At 44.2% G+C, this 20,833-nt stretch overlaps 1 protein-coding gene across 1 annotated transcript in view; it reads left to right on the forward strand.

The window, feature by feature from the left end:
- The window catches only part of SLC23A1 (solute carrier family 23 member 1), a 479,920-nt gene that overhangs the window by 200,693 nt on the left and 258,394 nt on the right, over positions 1-20,833 (forward strand). The window contains exon 3 of the mRNA XM_086931444.1: positions 11,435-11,557. Coding sequence (XP_086787570.1) covers positions 11,435-11,557 — 123 coding nt within the window. The remainder of the gene's footprint in view (positions 1-11,434; positions 11,558-20,833) is intronic.

A 20,833-nucleotide genomic window follows, 5' to 3' on the forward strand; every position in this document is an offset into this window, starting at 1 on the left:
ACAATTATGGGAGCCTGCTAGCGACCATGTGGGCAGACCTCACCAAATGGTAATCTTATGGCCTCTCCTGGCTTGGGTGCATAGCGGCTGTTAAAATTACGCTACTCCCTAAACTCCTATACGTCATGCAAACTCGTCCCCTCCACCCCCTACGGTTATTGGAAAAATTACAATCACTTATCTGTGACTTTATCTGGGAGAGTAAGCGAGCGCGAATGACTAGAGCCCGTGCTTTCCTCTCAATGTAAGAAGGTGGACTGGGAATCCCGAATCTACACTGCTACTACCATGCTGCACAACTACACTACATGGTGGAATGGTCTTGTGCCCTTATGGAGAAATATTGGTGCTTCATAGACCAGGTGATCGTGGCCATCCATATCTGTTAGGTACCCTGGCCACTAAAACCCTACAGGCCAGCCAGTGTTTATGTTTTCCTGGTGGTGAGGTCCACAGTCGGGGTTTGGGACAAGGAACACTTGTGACATGATCTTTCTACACGAATCTCCCCACAGACACCACTGATAGGTAACCCGCACTTCCCATCAGCCATCATGGGCTAATTGCAAACGAGTGGAGACATGTTTGATGCTGATGGGCTTGTGGACTTCCCTACATTGCAGACACACTATGGCCTTCCTGACATGGCGCAATGGCAGTACCTGGCAGTAGCACATTGGATGACTCAACCTTGGATTCGACAAATGCCAGTAGGGTACTTACAGCTTTTGAGAAATGGATTCCCACTCAGTCCACAGATAAGAAACTATTGTCTGACCTCTATGCCTGATTACTCCTCTGAGCCTCCCAAAGTAACCTGGGCGAGCTAGATGGGAGGGAGAATGTGGGTGCCCTATCTCAGTGGAGTGATATTTTACATTGTGCACAAACCTCCGCTCTTAACATCACTAGTAAAGAAATGCTCCTAAAGATCGCCCACTATTGGTACCTCACCCCGGCCAGGATCACCACTTGGGACGCTACGGGTGGCAGACATTGCTGCAGAGTCAAAACTGGACATATGTTCAAGACATCATTACAGGGTGCAGTAATAAAACATGATTGTTGTAGGCCCCCATGATTGCAGGAAAAATGCCTTCCACCACCGCCTGATTGATCAGTAAAAGACAACAATAATTTGGGTGCAAAACACTTCTTGACCCCTGTGCCAATGCATTTGTTGCACTAATGGTAGTTCTGCACTTGGCGGGGAGACAAAAGTCAAATCATGCAATCCTCTAGAAGCACTTCCAAAGAAGCGAAATGATGCACCCAAACGGCCAAGGCATGTCAGTGAGGCTAAAATACTTCTCTGGGATGATATAAGATGTGATTGACAATATACCTAGCCACTGGCTGAAGGCAGCTGACCCAAGCAACCGAGTAGTAGAAGGAGGTTGTCTAATGCCCACAATGTATGCAATAATCCCAACAGGTTTGTTTCACCATATTTAACCGAGAACCCCACCAATTAAGATCACTTTTTTCATCCTTCTGGGGTGAGTACAATAGTTACCACTCATTTGGCAAACATCAGTGTTCATTTTTATTGGGCTATGAAAATGCCAAACAATATGTGTGTAAGCACCACAGAAAATAGACACAATGACTTATTTAATTACAGAAAATTATGAAGGTCCAAGTGAGGTTCATGGGCCTTCTTAGGACACATTGTGAAGCAACATAGTACAAAGGTGTGCGTAAACACAGGTGTGCAGTTATACAATTGAAACATAACTTCATTCTTTAATGACCACAGACAACTTCGCTCACAGACCAGGATCAATCATTACCTCATTCTTTCTCCCCTCATCTAGCTTGGAATAATCTGGTAGAACTTCCTTATGGGTTGAATTCTGTTGCCATGCACTAGTGACGTTTGCTTATCAACCAAGGCCAACTGCATCTGGCATCCACACTTTAACAAAATGTGTGATCTTTAATAAATGACTTGCACTCCCTATGCATCAGTTCCTTTAGCTACCACAATTGTGGATATAAATTGCTCAGGCTCACTGATTTACCTCACTAGGATGTTAGTCTAAGTCATACATACAGAAAACTCTCTATGACTTCTCAGAATAGCAGCACACTGATAATGTATCAGCCTGCCTGCTGTTACGATAACAAACAAAGCTTAACGTTGAGGGCCTGATACATTTGCTGAAAAATACTGCCCAGGTTACTATCCTGAACACAACCTGGACAACATGAAAGAGTGAGTAAAGCCTTTAGAGATCTAGTGGTGCAGTCTGATGTGAACTGCCTCTAGGTGCTAGATGATTTTCAGCACTACCGAAACATGTGATGCACAGGTTATACATGGACTGTCGCAGTAGGGTGCAATGGCATTCTTCTCCCTACTCTTTAATGAAGATTAGAGTCTATAATCTTCACACAGATTTCTACAGAAGTGACATTATTTTAACTCTTTCTGCCTCCAGTCCTAAAGGCCTTTTACAAACACCTACATGTCACACTGAGGTCAGTTGTCTCCTAAAATAGGGATATCATTGCAGTCACAGGATCAATGCAAAACTATTGAACGTTTCAACCGAGTTTTGCTTTATCATTAGTAGGAGAAAGTAAATAAAAATGTATATTTTGAGAAAGAGACTAGACAGTAGAAAGTAGCTTAGCCCATTACATATTCTTACACTGCCAAGGGGGGGGGGGGGCATCTTTTGGAGATAAAGTAGGTGTTTCCACAATACTCCCTCTTTTTTTGCAGCCTACTCTCTCTTGTCCATTGGCAATAGTGGTGTGACATTGCACAATGGGCTTCTCTAACTTTTATGTTGAGGAATTCTGGTTAAAGTTCTCAAATAGCATGTATCCCCCTCATGTCCACTTCCGAAAATCCCCTCAAAACCATCAGATATTATTCATGGAGATAGGGAGAGATGAGTTCCGAAAGTGGTTTTAAGCATTTTAAGATACACTAGGTCACTGCATTATAATATTTTAAAACACATTTCTAGTGATAAGTAGGTCATCACATTGCTTGCTAAATGTTGCCAATAAATACATACCATTTAAACAGTATTGCCAGTTTCCATAGAGCGAGATATGATCTCTTAAACTCTCCCAAGCTGTACCGCCTACTTTTGCTCAGATTGATTTCATATTGCACACTCAAGTATACCTCTATTCACCGTGAAACATCTGCTTACCTACTGTCACACATGCTTATACATGTCTACTACTACTTACACACACACAGTCACACATTCACACATTCACTGCTCTCTCTTGCACACACACACACACGCACACACTTAGTCATTCCAATACTGTGAAATGCCCACACACATACTTTTCTCACAAACATAAAGTACCGTATTTCCCTTTTAGTACAAATAACAAATAATCACTTATATCAGGCACAATTCCCATCTCAAAATCATCCCTGATTGTGTAGTCATGGATACGAAGGTCGCCACAGAGGGCTACATCGGCCAGCACGGCCTCCGGGAGCCTCTCATTCACCAATCATTCTTAGACAAATCAATAGGGAATGCAGCCTCGAGCCTTTGGACTCTGAATGTTCACCCATTTCTCTAATCTCCCTTGATTCGCAGTGTCACATGGCACTACCGTAAAAAAGAAACACTTCTCTCCAAATACTAAACTCTGTTCATGGAAAGGTAAACTCTAAATAATTCTTAATCAGTTAGAATAAAAAGGTGCATCCTTTTTTATTTTTTACTTTTATCAATTCAACTCGAATTCTCTGAGTCTTCCTGCTCCTCTCGCATATCATGAAAGCAACTGAAATAAAAAACGTAGACTTCTCAAATGATGTCATGAATGCAGCGAAACATGTGCAAACTATTTACTCGAGTGGTTAGAGGAATTTCCTCTTGCAGATTGGTTGTCAGTATTTAGGCCTCGAGATATTGTCCTCATTATGTTTTGTACTCAATATTCTGGGGGACTACCCTGTGCTTGGCTCAAAGACTGGTAATGGTAATGAATGTTCTAGTAAGGTACACGCTGCGAATTGTAGGACCCCTGCGTACTTCCTATAACATAAAGCATACTCATAGGCGCTTCCAATAGCATAAAACTGACCCATACGCACTTCCGATAACATAATGCATACCCGGAGGCACTTCCAATAGCATAAAGCTGATCCCTAGGCACTTTCAATAACATAAAGAGGACACATAGGTATACTTCCAATAACATAAAGCAGACCCCTACAGCGCTTCAAATACCATAAAACATGCTCATGGGAACGTTTAATAACATAATTCAGACCCATAGGCTCTTCCAATAGCATAAAGCAGACCCCTAGGCACCTCCAATAACATAACCGGACCCTAGGCACTTCCAATAGTATAAAGCTGACCCCTAGGCACTGCCATTAACATAAAGCAGACTCCTAGGTACTTCTAATACATAAAGCGGACTCACAGGCACTTCCAATAGCATAAAAAATGCTCATGGACACTTTAAATAACATAAAGCAGACCCAAAGGCTCTTCCACAAGCATAACTCGGGTCCCTAGGCTTTTCGAGTAACTAAAAGCGGACACATAGGTACTTCCAATAACAGAAAGAAGCCCTATAGGGACTTCTCATAACATAAACAGACCCCATAGTCACTAACAATAATATAAACTGAACGCCTAGGCACTTCCAATAGTATAATTTAACTGAGGATAAGTGAGACAGCATGATTTACGGTTCCATGTTTAAATATCGATGTAAAAAATATAGTTTAGAAAAATATTGATGATAAAAACATCAACTCCCCATACTTAAACAGGTAAGCACAATCATATTGAATCCAAAATATCAAAGTAAAAAATATAAATGTTACAAATATTGACTTAAAAAAATATATATAACTTAAACAAAATATATTAAATAATACAAATATTTTTAACAAAATAAATTACATTTAATATATATTTTAACTAAATATAACAAGTAAACTTAATTTGAAAAAATATTAACAGACAAAAATGTGTACATATACATATATTTACTTAGATACATTTTATTAACTATTATCTTTATTTAATTTATAAATGTTTTAAATTATATAACAATAAAATCTATACACATATCAATAATTTAAAATAAAATATAATATACTATAATTAATTAACAAATTAAACCAATGAAAATAAAATAAAACATACATTTCACAACACAATAATTACAATAGCAGGGAAAATGTTGGATAGCGGAGGTGTAAAAATTACTATTCACACTCCAGTGAGTGCAACAGCAGGGAAAGTGCTGGATAGCGGAGGAGTAAAAATTACTATTCCCACTCCAGTGAGTGAAAAAGGAGGGAAAGTGTTGGATAGTGGAGGGGTAAAAATTGCTATTCCCACTCCAGTGAGTGCAACAGCAGGGAAAGTGTTGGATAGCAACGGGGTAAAAATTACTTTTCCCACTCCAGTGAGTGCAAAAGCAGGGAACGTGTTGGATAGCGGAGAGGTCAAACTTACTATTACGACTCCAGTGAGTGCAACAGTAGGGAAGTGTTGGATAGCGGAGGGCTAAAAATTACTATTCCCACTCCTGTGAGTGCAACAGCAGGAAAGGTGCTGGAAAGCAGAGGGGTAAAAAGTACTATCCCCACTCCAGTGACTGCAAAAGCAGGGAAAGTGTTGGATAGCGGAGGGGTAAAAATTACTATTACCACTCCAGTGAGTGCAACAGTAGGGAAAGTCTTGGAATAGTGGAGGGGTAAAAATGACTATTCTCACTCCAGTGAGTGCAACAGTAGGGAAAGTGTTGGATAGCGGAGGGGTAAAAATTACTATTTCCACTCCAGTGAGTGAAAAGCAGGGAAAGTGTTGGATAGCGGAGGGATAACATTTACTATTCCCACTCCAGTGAGTGCAACAGTAGGGAAAGTGTTGGATAGCAGAGGGGTAAAAATTACTATTATCACTCCAGTGAGTGCAACAGTAGGGAAAGTGTTGGATAGCGGAGGGGTATAAATTACTATTCCCACTCCTGTGAGTGCAACAGTAGGGAAAGTGTTGGATGGCGGAGGGGTAAGAATTACTATTCCCACTTCAGTGAGTGCAACAGTAGGGAAAGTGTTGGATAGCGGAGGGGTCCAAATTACTATTCCCACTCCAATGAGTGAAAAGCAGGGAAAGTGTTGGATAGCGGAGGGGTAAACATTTCTATTCCCACTACAGTGAGTGCAACAGTAGGGAAAGTGTTGGATGGCAGAGGAGTAAAAATTACTATTCCCACTTCAGTGATTGCAACAGTAGGTAAAGTGTTGGATAGCGGAGGGATAACAATTAGTATTCCCACTCCACTGAGTGCAACAGTAGGGAAAGTGTTAGATAGCAGAGGGGTAAAAATTACTATTATCACTCCAGTGAGTGCAGCAGTAGGGAAAGTGTTGGATAGCGGAGGGGTAAAAATTACTATTCCAACTCCAGTGAGTGCAACAGTAGGGAAAGTGTTGGATGGCAGAGGGGTAAGAATTACTATTCCCACTTCAGTGAGTGCAACAGTAGGGAAAGTGTTGGATAGCGGAGGGGTCAAAATTACTATTCCCACTCCAGTGAGTGAAAATCAGGGAAAGTGTTGGATAGCGGAGGGGTAAAAATTACTATTCCCACTGCAGTGAGTGCAACAGTAGGGAAAGTGTTGGATGGCAGAGGAGTAAAAATTACTATTCCTACTGAAGTGATTGCAACAGTAGGTAAAGTGTTGGATAGCGGAGGGTTAAAAATTAGTATTCCCACTCCAGTGAGTGCAACTGTAGGAAAAGTGCTGGATACCACGCCAATAAAAAAAAAATCAACATTTTTATTACATTTAATTTCTATTTTTAACATAAATATTGAAATTTAAATATATTATTATTTAAAAAGATAATAAACATTCATTAATTACACATTGTTTAACACTATAATATCCACAACACACACCTAAAATGAATTACACAATTACAATTAATAATTACTAATAAATTAATACAAATTAATTAACCCCTTCGCTGCTCATAACGAGCTCAGCTCGTCATGCAGTACACTGGTCGTGTGCTCATGACGAGCTGAGCTCGTCATGAACAATGGGAAATCAGAGAATGCAGCGCCGCGGAGGAAAACCTCTAGCAGCCAAGGTGTTAACATATAAATAATTCATCAATAAAAAATAAATTACTTCCCACCCTTCCCACCATTTACACCTATAAACACCCCAACACACACCAAAGACTAATTAAACAATTACCATAATTAATTAATAATTAATTAAATTTAATTAACAACACATTTTCAAACAATTATTAATAAATTATTGTACACATTTAAATCAATAACATCACAATTATCCAATTATGAATACATGTAAATTATTGAATACATTTCATATAATTAAATTACTTCCCACCCTATTCCCCTATAAACCCACAACCCACTACAAAACTAAAAACGCAAAATTCAATTTTAAAAAATGTATTAACTACTATATATAATAAATAAAATCTATAAAATTAAATTACTTCTCACCCTATTCCCCTATAAACTCACAACCCACTACGGAACTAAAAACGCAAAATTGTATTAAAAAAAATTAAATATTAACTAATAAAATGTTAACACATATACTAAAAATACAAACAATTCTCATACAAAATACTAAAATACATAACATTAATGATAAATCAATATTTAAATAAACTATATTTTTGGCACTTGGCTATTTTTGCAATCGATATTACTCACCTAGCAATCGATATTCTTGACCACAATATTTTTTCCATGGATATTTCTATCCCACAATATTTTTACCTTGACATTTCTGTACATCGCTATTTGTACATCGATATTCTAGCTCTGTACCATGATTTACACAGGTGCACACACATCTGAGACAAGCAGAGGAGCATGCATTACAATACAGGACTCCGGCACCAAAGTCTTGCAAACTAGAAGCTAGATCACATTTTCTTCTCCCTTTCTCTAAAGTCCTGAAATTCCTTTATCTGGTAATGTCGAAATATTCACACAAATTGCTCAGTGGAGGCATGGTAAAGTGGAAGTACCCTCTTCGGGGCACATTATTATTCTGAGGGCAATGTCCTTTTTTCAGAGCATACTGTTTTGTCATAATGCTTTAATTGCCTTGATCACTAAAGTGTCACAAATGACCATTTAAATGTGCAGATGCACCTCAATATGCGATTTTTGATTATTATTATAAATAGAGAGCTATGACAGATTCAGCAACTTTTAAAATGTTGTAAGATCTATGTTTTTATTTAAAGGGATTTTTGGCATATGTGCTTTAACACATGCTACTTGGTCTTATTTAAAAAGAAAAAAATATTTGGTGGCGGTAATCTGACCACTAAATTCCCAGAGAAGTAAAGGGATTGCCCTCTGTGCTGCCAAGCTGACGAGACTGAGGGTGTTCTAGACCAGCCTGATAAAAAGAACGTAACTTTAAATGTACCTCAGCATTGTGGCATTATACCACTAGGTGTTTTACAGTTCTTACAAATTTAGTAGGACTGTATTTTAGGTCAACAAAACTTCACAATAGAGACTGAATCTACTCATATCATCAGTAAATGTTGGTTCGGCTAGCTCACAGTACCACATCTGAACTCCTAAACCTCCAGAGTTGTAGATGTTGTTGGTAAGCTTCAAAATGACTACTCTGATCCCAAGGAATTTGTGGAAACAGATCTAACCCTTTCATTTTCCACTTTTGCATGCCCACAAGGTTCAAAAGAAAAGAAGCAATAAGACATTTTCAAATCTTAAATAAATCTAATCCTTGTAAATAAAACATGAACTGATATTTTTAGACAGATGAGACACATCGTTATTAGCATTATTAGAATGGTGGAAAACACAAATAATTCAACCATGTTAAATGTTCCTAATGTTACTCCTATCTATCACTAATACATTTACACCAGTGAGTACATGTCAAGAGTACTCTTCTGCCAGACCTGTTGGAATGATATAACCCCATACATTGGTATAGCGTCTCAGGAAGCCAGCCTCAGTGCATTAACCGTCTGAGTGTGCAGGCCTGCACACTTCTGCTTCTGCTATCTTCCTTCTCAGGATGAAGATCAGGCCTGCAGAACTGCATCTCAGTCACAACTCACAGCAGCCTCCGTGGCGAATCCTTATTGCACTGTGCCAGAGGAGTAGAATAGCGCCTCTAGTTAGGCTAGAGGAAAAGAGTCGTCTCCTACGAGCACAAAATAAAACAAGGACGCCTTGTTATATTATGTGTGACCCTGGAACTAACAGTGTAGACTATAACACAACAATGTCTACTCAAAAATAAATGCGTCCACGGTACTTTTACATATTTGTGAAAGCATGCTCAAACCACCATCTTAAGAAGAAGCTAAGTTAAAAATAAAATAAAATGAAGACTAAATGCAATCTCTACAACACAGGTATTACATTACTGAGACCTCTACAGTTCTGCCGCTGTACCCAGTCCTCGCCTGCAACACCTCTGCTGTTCAAGGACTGGCAAAGACAGCGCAAAGAATGCACCTCATCCTTAACCTTTATCTACCCCAACCAAGACACACATATACACATGCACACACTCACCCACTGTCAGCGCACTTAAGCCCTATTCTCCAATACTCCCTGATGTTACAGAACTAAGAACTATGCAGCCACGGCCCCTGGAGGGAGTTTCGGTGGGGCGGAGAGGCGGGACGGGGAAGGAGCAGGGTGGGGGGTGCTAAAAACCGGAGTATGGATAATTGAAGGTAAGTAAACAATTTAATTAATAAAACGAATTTCGTAGCACACCCTGCATCGCAAAATGTGATGCAGGGTGCGCTACGATTTTTTTTTTATTTATTAAATTGTTTACTTACCTTCAATTATCCATACTCTGGTTTTTAGCACCCCCCACCCTGCTCCTTCCCCGCCCCGCCTCTCCGCCCCACCAAAACTCCCTCCAGGGGCCGTGGCTGGAACTATGCACAAATCCGCCAATGCACCACAATCAGAGCCAGATTTAGAATATTTAGGAAAAGAAGAATTTAATGATTACATTGTACATTTTGGACTAATGAACACACTTTGCAGAGGTCCACTCCAATCCATATTCCTTGCGCCATTTCATCCTCTCTCTGCAAATTAATACTTATTTTGTATATCTGTAACCTACCTGGATTGCTTCAGCATAACCATCTGCTATAATGAAACAGGATGTTTACGTACTTTAACTGATCCTGTTCAAGAGCTCTGACACCTATTGGGTCTTGTTTACAAGACATAAAGCTCTAAAAAATAAATAATTTTAATAAAATCCCCCCAGCGTTTATCTCTTCTGCCGGCAATAGGTAGAAAATGCTGTTGTTGCACAATACTGTGTCAGGAGTATGTGCAGCCAAGCAGGGCATGTTTGTAAACCAGAGGAGGCAGTGGCACACTGAAGTGTACCAATGTGACACTATGACAGCTTATAAATCGGTATATGCAGTGAAGCGTCCCCGAAGAGATCCTGCTGGTGCCATCAAAGACTTCTGCTCCCCTCTTCACACTATTCTAATGACATGGCAAGGGTCTTTGATGTAGAGCAAAAGTCATTACAGCATGTGATGTGCTTCCTGTTTGATTATTGGTTAGCTCAAGGTAACAGTTACATCATGCCACAGTGACTGTGCGATTTCTCTGTGTGAAAGTGTATAAAAACTCTCCATTTGGGAGACGAGAAAGGTATTTCACTGAACTATCAAAGAAGTACACTTCAAGTCAATTCTCTATTGCTGTAGCTCTTAGAATCATTTTCAGGCTTCTTCCCCAGACAGCAGACTCCCAAAACACCCTATTTTCCCAGCATAGATGTAAACCATCTGGAAACACTAAACAGAACAATGACCGCGACATAGAGATAGTTAGACCAGTGATTTAAGGCAATGGATCAGAGACCGAGGTACAATATGAAAAGAATAGACGCATTCTCAGACCATGAAACATTTTTCAATGTAGATGTCGAGATTATGCTGAAATATAAACGCCGCTATCTGTGTACAATTAATAAAAGAAACCTATGCACTTCATCATATGTATGGAGAAGAAATGAGGTGGGATATTAACAGCAAACATTAAAACGTCCGATATTCAGAGACATTAGATACCAAAACATTCATGCAGACCAATCAAAAATATCACACAGAAATATAGTGTGAATAAGAAGGAAATGAACATGTAAAAAGACAAAGGTAAATGTGCACAGTAGGAGCAATATAGTTCAAGATAATGCAAGCGGAAGGTTAACAATCATTACAAATGTTTGCCATAGGCTTCACAGAGTTGTACAGCTGTGTTTACAAAGTATTTTACAGTCAGCTGGAACTGTTTATTTCTGCAAAATATAACTTAAAGAACTTCTAGATTAAACTTTTATAATGTAAGTAACTGGTCGTTTTGCTCCCTAAATCTATTCACAGAATCGAGAAGACACCCTGAACGAAACCTCTGTAACAGTGAATCCAGGGAACAATAACTTGGATCTAATCTACAAAATTGAAGATGTTCCCCCTTGGTATCTGTGCCTTCTACTTGGATTACAGGTAAATCACCTTGATCTTTTTGCAAGTATTGCATGAGGCATACTTTGTGCACATTTAGCCACAAAGAGCAACCAAGATTTGTCTACAAGAGCTATAGAGTCTTACCAAGGGCCTTCATCAGGTGCTGGGGAGCCAGACGTCCGTGTTGTCTCAAAGGAAACCAGACCATGGAATAATAAAAAAGATTGTAAGACAAGGCCTCAAACTACTCCTTGGACGTCATGCGTCATCACTGGCCTGCTACATGCACCAGAAATCTAACTAGTGACGAATCTGCTCCCTGTGTTCATAGGGAATACTTTGTTCAGGTAACAAGTATGGGATCCAAAGAGAAAGGATAACAATCTGAGGCTCCTTCCAAATGCATTTTCTTGTATTCAAGGAAGGCCAATGAGATGACTATAATCTACCACGATGCATTGGCGTGCTTATTCCCTCTATATATAGTAGGGCACTATTTTTCAGTCTTGAGATGATCCCTGGTGTGGGGGCCCCTAGCTTTTGTCAGGATCAAAATCCCTGTTGTCCATACTCTATAACTTTATACACTCATTCAACAACTAGCATGCATACAGTGATAACTAATAGTATCATTTTGCTGGATAAATCTCAAGTTTTCTGAGACATTCAAGTGGTCCCGTAGTGCGTAAATGTAGATAATACATGATAAAGGATAATGTGTTCTGCGAGGACACACATGGCGACGGCTCTGATCATCCTCTTTTTCCCTAGATAACCCATGCTGTTGGGATCAGTAGTTTAAGGTACTTTGTGCACCCTCTCGCTCTGTGAAGATTAGTTTTTGGCTTACTCTTATCATTATTATTGTTATTGTTGTTGATGTTGTTGTTATACTTGATGTAGTGGTTTTGTCTCAAGAGCCTCTCTGTTTCCAAAACTGCAGAGTTTGGCTAGTCAATGGAGCAAAAGTTGAGGAGTGTGGTCATGCCCAAGAGCAATAGACATGACTCTTTGTAGTTCCTGTGCCCCTCTGTGTGCCATGTTAATTTGTTTTCAAAGTGGAATAATACAGAACCATCTGTATTGCACAGTAGCTGTACCTAATGCAAGCATTTGCTGTCTAACATTCACAGGGTTCCCAGGAGAAACAGCACTAGAGCGAATGGCGAGCATGAGGTCAATCTGCTCTGTGATTGAAAATTATGGTAGACCCAGTTAATTGTATCATGTGGCTCTCAAGGGGCTCGTAACAGCTGTCCACATGACCTGGAAGTTCACCCCCAAAACTTCTGCAATCAGGATGGCATCGTTTCTTGGATGACAGCTGCACAGTGGGCGACTGCCTGATGTTGAAAACAAGTGGGCGAACCAGAGGTTAATCTCAAGTACAAGAGGAGCTCCTGGACCATGTGTGCACATTGGAGTTTGCTGAGGGAGAAGGGTCAGAACCAAGAAGAAATGCATCGAATCTCCTACTCTCCAAGGTGGGAGTGACTCATGGACTATGTGGAACATCCTCTTATCTATGGTGTCTTGGTAAGAAACTTAAATGTGTAAAGGTAAGAGTGTCAGCAGCTTCCGACATGCCCTACTACAAGCTAACCATCACTATAGTAACAAAACCACACCTGGTCCCGGGGTGAAGAGGAGCGAGCTTGGGAGCGAGCTGAACATCGGGAGAAATTCGGGCTGCCTCAAGAGCGCCCCCCCCCCCCCCACGGAGACGGACCTGGGCTCACCCGAACATTGTCGACGGCGAGACGACCCCAACTTTGCTCCGGAGTGGCGATGTGACCAGGAAACATCGGATTGAGAAGACTACAGACTCGGAGCCCCGTCTCGCATCACTGCAGTGGTGCCGCCTGACCCCAAATTGGCCGCCCGTATCGGTGCAATCCTGAAAACAATAATCTATACGTGACGGAGAAGGATTTGCGCTCACCGGAGCATTGTCAAAGGCGGGATGGCCCCCGTTTTGGTCTAGAGTGGCGATGAGTGCAGAAACTCCTGATAGACTCGGAGCCCCGTCTCACAGCCCTGCAATGGGGGCGCCTGCCCTCAAAATGGCTACCCGTAACAGTGCAAACATTGAAATCCAGACTTTGTATGTGACAAGCTTATATCCACTCTGAGGTGGGCACAGATCCAGAGATCACACTCTCTAGCAGAAAAAGTACAGCCCCATGACAGGAGGTATGTGTTTTTGATTTAACTAGAGTGCTTTAACTAGAGATAAATCCTGCAAGATGGATGCAAGGAAGGAGCTGCAGGGCTGAGCTCCTGGCTCGGAATCACTACTCAAGACCTGGAATGACCCCGGATAGCAGGACCCTCATGACCCAGGTACACTAGGTTAGTCGGGACCCTCAACTAATTGAGGAGGACGGTCTGAGCCAGGAATAGCGCTCCGGCACCCAACAATGAAGCAGTCCCAGACGCCTGACTTAAAAAAGGCCGGCACTTTTTTAACCTGAGTCTGAAACAAGCCCCCGAAATAGCCACAAAACCATGGCAGCCACGGTCTAACCTGCGGCGCTTGGCTAACAAAAGCTGACACCCCCCAAAGCTGTATGCGAAGAGGACCTACGTTATGATCACAAGACGACCTCAGACTACAACGCTTTGCATCCCAAGTGGGGAGTGAAGCCATGGGTTACAACTTGCTAGGAACACCAGCTCCCTAGAGGGGTCATCAACATAAAGAAAGTCCAGCAATAAACCAATAAGAAGACCCCTGATAACCCTGATGACCATTGCCTCAAGAACTCTAAGGTTAGTGCTGCCAGCCCCTAAAGGCCGGTCTATCAACTGTCTACCAGGGCCCTAACAAGGGCCGGTTGAAAGGGATCCCCAATCACTGGATCCACACGGTAGTGTAGCCACCCACCGGCCGTACTCCCAATCCCACCACCCTCGATCCTCAATCCTCGACCCCCCACCACACCAAACTCACAGGCGCCAGGGCCATTCTGGAGGACCCCTCTGATGCCTAGCTAACAGCCCTCTCCCCTAGAGAGATTTCCTCTCTAACTTCCCTACCCTCCATCCCGACAATGTTATGTTATGTTATAGGTTGTTTTGTAGCGCGCTCTGCTACTGGGGAGTATCCTGGCGCATTGCGGAGGTGACCGAACATAACACAGAGAGACAGCCTAGACCTAACAAACAAACAGATGGGTCTTGAGATCCTTCTTAAACTTGGATAGACACTGGGCGGTACGCAAATGAAGAGGGAGAGCATTCCAAGCCTTCGCAATCAGCACGGCACTCTCCCTCCTCCACACTAGAGGAACACCACCACCTTTTAACCTAGCTAAGATGCCACGCAAATGGCTGCCTACCCCTGAACCCCTAACTACCTGACACCCCATGGACCGAACTCATTCGCTATAACTTTCCCCCCAGCCTCTCTATTAAAGCGAAAAAACACTTTAAACACAGAGTAATCAGACACACCCCGAAACGCTAGTCATAGACACATACCACTGCTCCTCTAGAGGGCAGCTAAAAATGGACTTCATCTTCCATACTGACAGACCAGACAACTGGGTCACCATCCTCAACTCACACCTCCTCGTCTCCAAAACCACCATCAGAGCCCATAGCCGCAAACTAACGACCTCCCTCCCGAAACATCAGACCCTAACCGGCAACATCTCCATAACCATTTTCGAGAATGGCACTATCCTGATACAGGCAAAAAACGATAACCTGGAGGTCTTTGATTCCCTCTTCCTCTCGCTAAAGAAGGCAACATTGCATAACACACTTCACGCTCGGACCCCTCCCACTAGGAGCCTCCACCAACAATCAAGGCAATGGACCCCTCTCGCGCCCTCTCCCTGATCCCCTCCCCCGCTCTCCAATGGCACCTACCACCACTCTTCCCCTCCGATTAGGGTTCCCCCCACTGTCCAACCCTGCCCCCGCCAATCCCAACCATCCTCTCAGAGAGGAGCCCTACCCCCGAGCACAACCTCACCACAGCCCCTTCCTGCACCCAGCCCTAACGAAGCTTGACCCTCGACCAGAGATAGCTCCCCCCTACCCTTGAGCCCTCTCAGAAACAACAATCCAAGCAGCTCCCCCACCATCATTCAACAAGACTGGACCGCACCTCCCTCCCCAAAGCATGTTACCCTTCCCACCTACACAGATAATAGCCTCAACCTTCTAGAATCTCAGCTCGAAACCTTGGTAGGAGGCCAGAACGAAACCCCATCCTCTCTAGATAAAATCCGAATGCCCACTCAACACTCCATAGCCCCTCTAATCCCCTCACAACCCAAAAGGAGTAAAACTTCCCCCCAATGGGACCCTTGTCACCCCCAGAACTTGACCTTCAACCATTAAACCAGGGAACGAGATCCGAGCAGACAGACCAAGAAGAACAAAACTCACTCTTTCCCCTCTGGAAGTGACAATACTCACCTCATCATATGACTGCCCCTCGAAACCCTCCCCCAAATCCACACTTCCCTCACAGGAAGCAATACCACTTGCCTTAGCATATGCCCCCCATTGAACTCCTCACCCAAATCCACAATCTAAGTAATTACGGAAGTTGGAAGGGAACAACCCCTCCAAGAGTCCCTAGACCCCCCAGCTCACCTAACCTCCCTACTAGAGCCCAACCCAGCAAGTCGAGGTAATAAGAAGAACCCCCCATTAAATGCATGCTCATCAACTACAGATCTGCTTCAAAACATGCAACAGAATTAGCAGAAGCTATCCTATCCCATGACCTAGATGTAGCTTTCATCACGGAAACCTGGCTAAACACCCTGTCTTACCCCAACATGGACATGCTGGTGCCTCCTGGATTTACAATGATTAACAAAGATAGACTAGTGCTGAGAGGTGGAGGCATAGCAATTATTCTTGTCTTTATAGCTCCTTTGAATGCTTCTCAGTCAACATCAAGTCATGCACTAACAGATCACTACTTTGCCATCTCCTGTACCACCCACCAGGTAACTCCAACAAATTCGGGGAACACCTCTCTGACCTGATCACCCACTGCGCACTCAGCAACTCCAACAGCATCATTCTTAGCGACCTCAACATAAGATGGAATGAAACAAAAAACCTGCTCATTCAAACTCTTAACAGCCTCCTTCCAGAAAACAATCGGACCCAACATTGTTCAGAAGAAACCCACCAAAGAGGAGCAATCCTTGACGCAATCATTTCTGAAAGAAACACAATCACTATTGACCATATCATTCCCGTGGACTGGTCAGATCACCACATCATTCTTTTCCATATCAACCACCCAAACAGGGCCCCCCCAAATGGGTCAGGAACACAGCTAAAGTCCCTCAGGCCAACCTAGAAGAAGGGCTTTGCTCGCTCCTCCCTAGCACGACTGATCACCTCTCAACCACCGAACTTACCTCTCTCTACCACTCCAACATGACGCTCACCCTGGGCCACCTTGCTCCCCTGAAACAAAAAAAAAAACAGGATGACCCCTCCAGGTCATGGTTCACCACCGACATCAGTGAAGAAAGAAGACATCTTAGACCCTTAGAAATATTCTGGAGGAACAATCCTTCCACTCTCCACCGTGATCAACTAAAGGCAGCACGCAGAACTTACAATAAGCACATTAGGAACAAAAAGACAGCTTTCTTCTGCTACGCTTTAGACACCACAAAAAACAGCCCAAGGAACTCTTTAATATCGTTAGGAGCCAAACATCCAAACCGACGACATCCGCAATAGTGGCATCCAAAGAACAATGCGACAACTTCGCCATCTTTTTCAACGGAAAATAGCCAAGATCGATCTCTCCCTCAGCACAAATCTCTCCTCTCCCACTGAGATCAAGACACCGGCAACTAAGAACAGCGCCCCCTTGAATCTTCCTAAACACTGGTCCTCCTTCACCCCCATCCAGGAAACAGAGATAGTCAATCTAATCTCCAACGCTAAACCCTCATCCCACTCCCTAGATCAGCTTCCCCTGAGCCTGGTTAAAGACCTAAAACTCATCTTAGCCCCAGTATGGTGCAAGATCATTAATAGCTCACTGAGCTTTGGAATCATACCAGACTGCCTCAAAGTAGGCCAAGTCACGCCACTACTAAAAAAACCAGGGCTAGACACTGAGGATATGAACAACTTTAGATCCGTATCGAACCTACCTCTTTTATCCAAAATCCTGGAAAGATGTGTACTTCCACAGTTAACCCAACACCTGGAGAAAATCAAGCTCCTAGACCCCCACCAATTGGGATTCAGAAAGGGCTGCAGCACAGAAACAGCAATCCTAAATGTCATAGACGATCTACATAAGTCACTTGACTCAGACCAATGCTGCCTTCTCATTCTCCTAAACTTATTGGCCGCTTTCGATACAGTTGATCACACCCTGCTCCTCAAAGTCCTCCAAGAAAGAGCTGGCCTTGAAATGACGGTCCTCCACTGGTTCTCTTCCTTTCTCTTGAATACGACATCCTCCCCGTCAATAGAGGTGTTCCACAAGAGTTTGTACTCTCCCCCTAACTTTTCAACATCTACATGGAACCCCTTAACACACTACTCAGTAATTCCAACATCCCCTTCCACCTCTATGCGGATGATACACAGTTTTATCTGGAAACCACCTCCATTGATGACATACATAGACTAAATGTCATGCTCAAAGAGGTTCAACTCTGGCTCACAATGAACCCTCTAAAACTCAATCAAGAGAAAACAGAAGTACTCCTCATCTCCAACAGAGACGAAAACCCCCAAATCGATGAATGGCTCAAAGCCATTGACACCCTCAATGGCACCCTCACTCCAGCGGACTCAGCAAAATCTCTAGGTATCACCCTAGATCCCAAACTGGACATGAAAAAACACATCACAAGATCCACCAAAAGCGCCTTTCTTAATCTGAAACTTCTATACAAAATAAAACTCTTCCTTCCCCGAAAGACCTTCAATAGACCACCCAAGCACTGGTGCTCTCCAGAATTGACTATGGAATCGAAGCCCTGACCGGGACAGCAAAATCTCACCTAGGCCCCTGAAAACAACCTTCAATGCTGCAGCAAGAATGGTCACAGGAACTAAGAAATTCAAGCACATCTCTCCCCCACTCAAGGAACTTAAATGGCTCCCAATTGAATTGCGAGCCAGCTTCAGAACGGCCTGCCTCACGCATAATCCCTTCACATCGGCAAATCAGAATACCTGGCCACCAAACTCAAAAGGGCCGGCCAGTCCAGAAACCTCAGGAGTACCAACACTCTACTACTCATCCCACTGAAAACTTGGAAACACAAAACCGCAACTAAATCTTTTGTGGGAAATGCACCAAAGATCTGGAACGCCATCCCCCCATATCAGAACGACCACCTCATTCCTGAAATGCTAAAATCTACTCAAAGCCCTCTTCCTAGATCGATTTGGAACGAAAAGATAAGAAAACAAGATACACCGGAAACGGTTCGACACTTTACCGCAACTTCGCTTTTGTTTTAAAACAGTCGTCTCAGGACTAGAAAACATCGGGATCACCCGTCATGCCTCGTCTTGATCGATAGACTCCCTACTCGCTCTTAGCACGTTAACTCCTTTATATAAAACCTCGCAGCCCCAACCCTCATGTTCAACCACAATATCTGTACTGTATATATGGCTATAATGCTCATAATTGTGCACGTTGTGGATTATGTTTATGCCGATAATGCGGTCTTAAGCAGAGGCCATCTTGCAGGTTAACCTGATACAATGCCACCATGTTGAGAAAACCCCATACTATTGATCACTGTTAGACGGGACCTGGAGGGTCGGCCGAGGACAAGGGGAGAGGTCTCCGGGGAGAGCCGTCTCCAGCGATCGTACAGACAAGTAACTTCCCCCCCACAGATAGGCACCACACAAAGATAAGATTTAACGTTCTTTATAAGCACTCTTGAAGTACGGTAGAATGGTACAAGGAGGTCTGGACTCAGGGGTCCCCTCGATTCTAGTCTCTTGGATGGGAAAGGGGGTAGCGGGACAGTCTTATTACCAAACTGGTAGTTGCGATGAGATGATGAGTAGCTCACAATCCTCGAGCTCAGTGTTTCTTGAGGGACGGGCCGCGGCAGCGCCAGCAGGTCCCGATGAAGGTGGTAGATACAACGGATCTCGGCAGCGCCAGCCGGTCCTAACGAAGACGGTGATTACAACGGATCGTGGCAGCGCCAGCAGGTCCCAACGAAGATGGTAGTTACAACGGGTCGCGGCAGCGCCAGCAGGTCCCGACGAGGATGTAGGTTGCAGAGGGCCGCGGCAGCGCCAGCGGCAGGACGACAGTTCACAAGGTAGGGCTGCGGCAGCGCCAGCAGTCCGTCAAGGATGAGTTCTTCTCGGTGTCTCTCGACTCCAGGATACAACTGCCTTCCTGCTCTGGAGCTGCCCCAGTTATAGGTCTGGCGGCCTTTGATGTCCGGACCCTCGCACTTGGGGGTCGGGAGGTCCGGGATGAGGGAGTCCAGACACCCAGCAGGGGGGTGGAGCCAGCGCCCGGGGAGGCTGGGGGCGATCGGCACCTGGCGGGGGAGAACCATCGACACTTCTTTCTCCCCTTGACCTGCCAAGTGGGCCGTTCACCTCCTGGGAGGATGGTGGTGCCGGGATGTCGGGGCCTGGCCAGGCCCAGGGTCGGGGTCGGGCTGAGGCCACGCGGCCTCGTGGTGCAGTGTCCAAGATGGCGGCCGGGCCGGGCAATGGTGCTGACGGTGGCCCGGGCCCGTGATACAGAGATGTCCGGGAGTAGGAGTCCCGTAGGGGACGGAGTGTGAGTTGCTTCGGTGGGTGGCACCTGGAGAGCTGACGTCCCGGCTCTGTCATGCGGGGAGGGGGCGAGCCCGTCATGTGGCCTGTCCAACATGCGTCCCCCCCAGCTGAAGGCGGGGAGAGTCACCCATCTTCTTGGGGACTCTCCTCGTCGAGGCGGAAAAATCGTGACAGGCCATCCGCGTTGGCGTGCTCCTGGCCGGGGCGGTGTTCCACCGTGAAGTCCATCCCTTGCAGGGAGATGGACCATCGCAGGAGCTTGGGATTCTCCCCCCGCATCTGCATCAGCCATTGTAGGGGGCGATGATCTGTTTGCACCCGAAAGTGGGTACCGAAGAGGTAGGGCCGGAGCTTCTTGAGGGCCCATACCACAGCGAAGGCCTCCCTCTCGATGGTGCTCCAGCGCTGTTCCCGGGCCAACAACCGTCGACTGATGAAGGCCACTGGTTGGTCGACTCCCTCAGTGTTTAGTTGGGAGAGGACGGCTCCGATGCCATGGTCGGAGGCATCAGTCTGGACGATGAACTCCCGGCT

This window comes from Lissotriton vulgaris, chromosome 7 (assembly GCF_964263255.1).
Source record: "Lissotriton vulgaris chromosome 7, aLisVul1.2, whole genome shotgun sequence".
Taxonomy (NCBI): Eukaryota; Metazoa; Chordata; class Amphibia; order Caudata; family Salamandridae; genus Lissotriton; species Lissotriton vulgaris.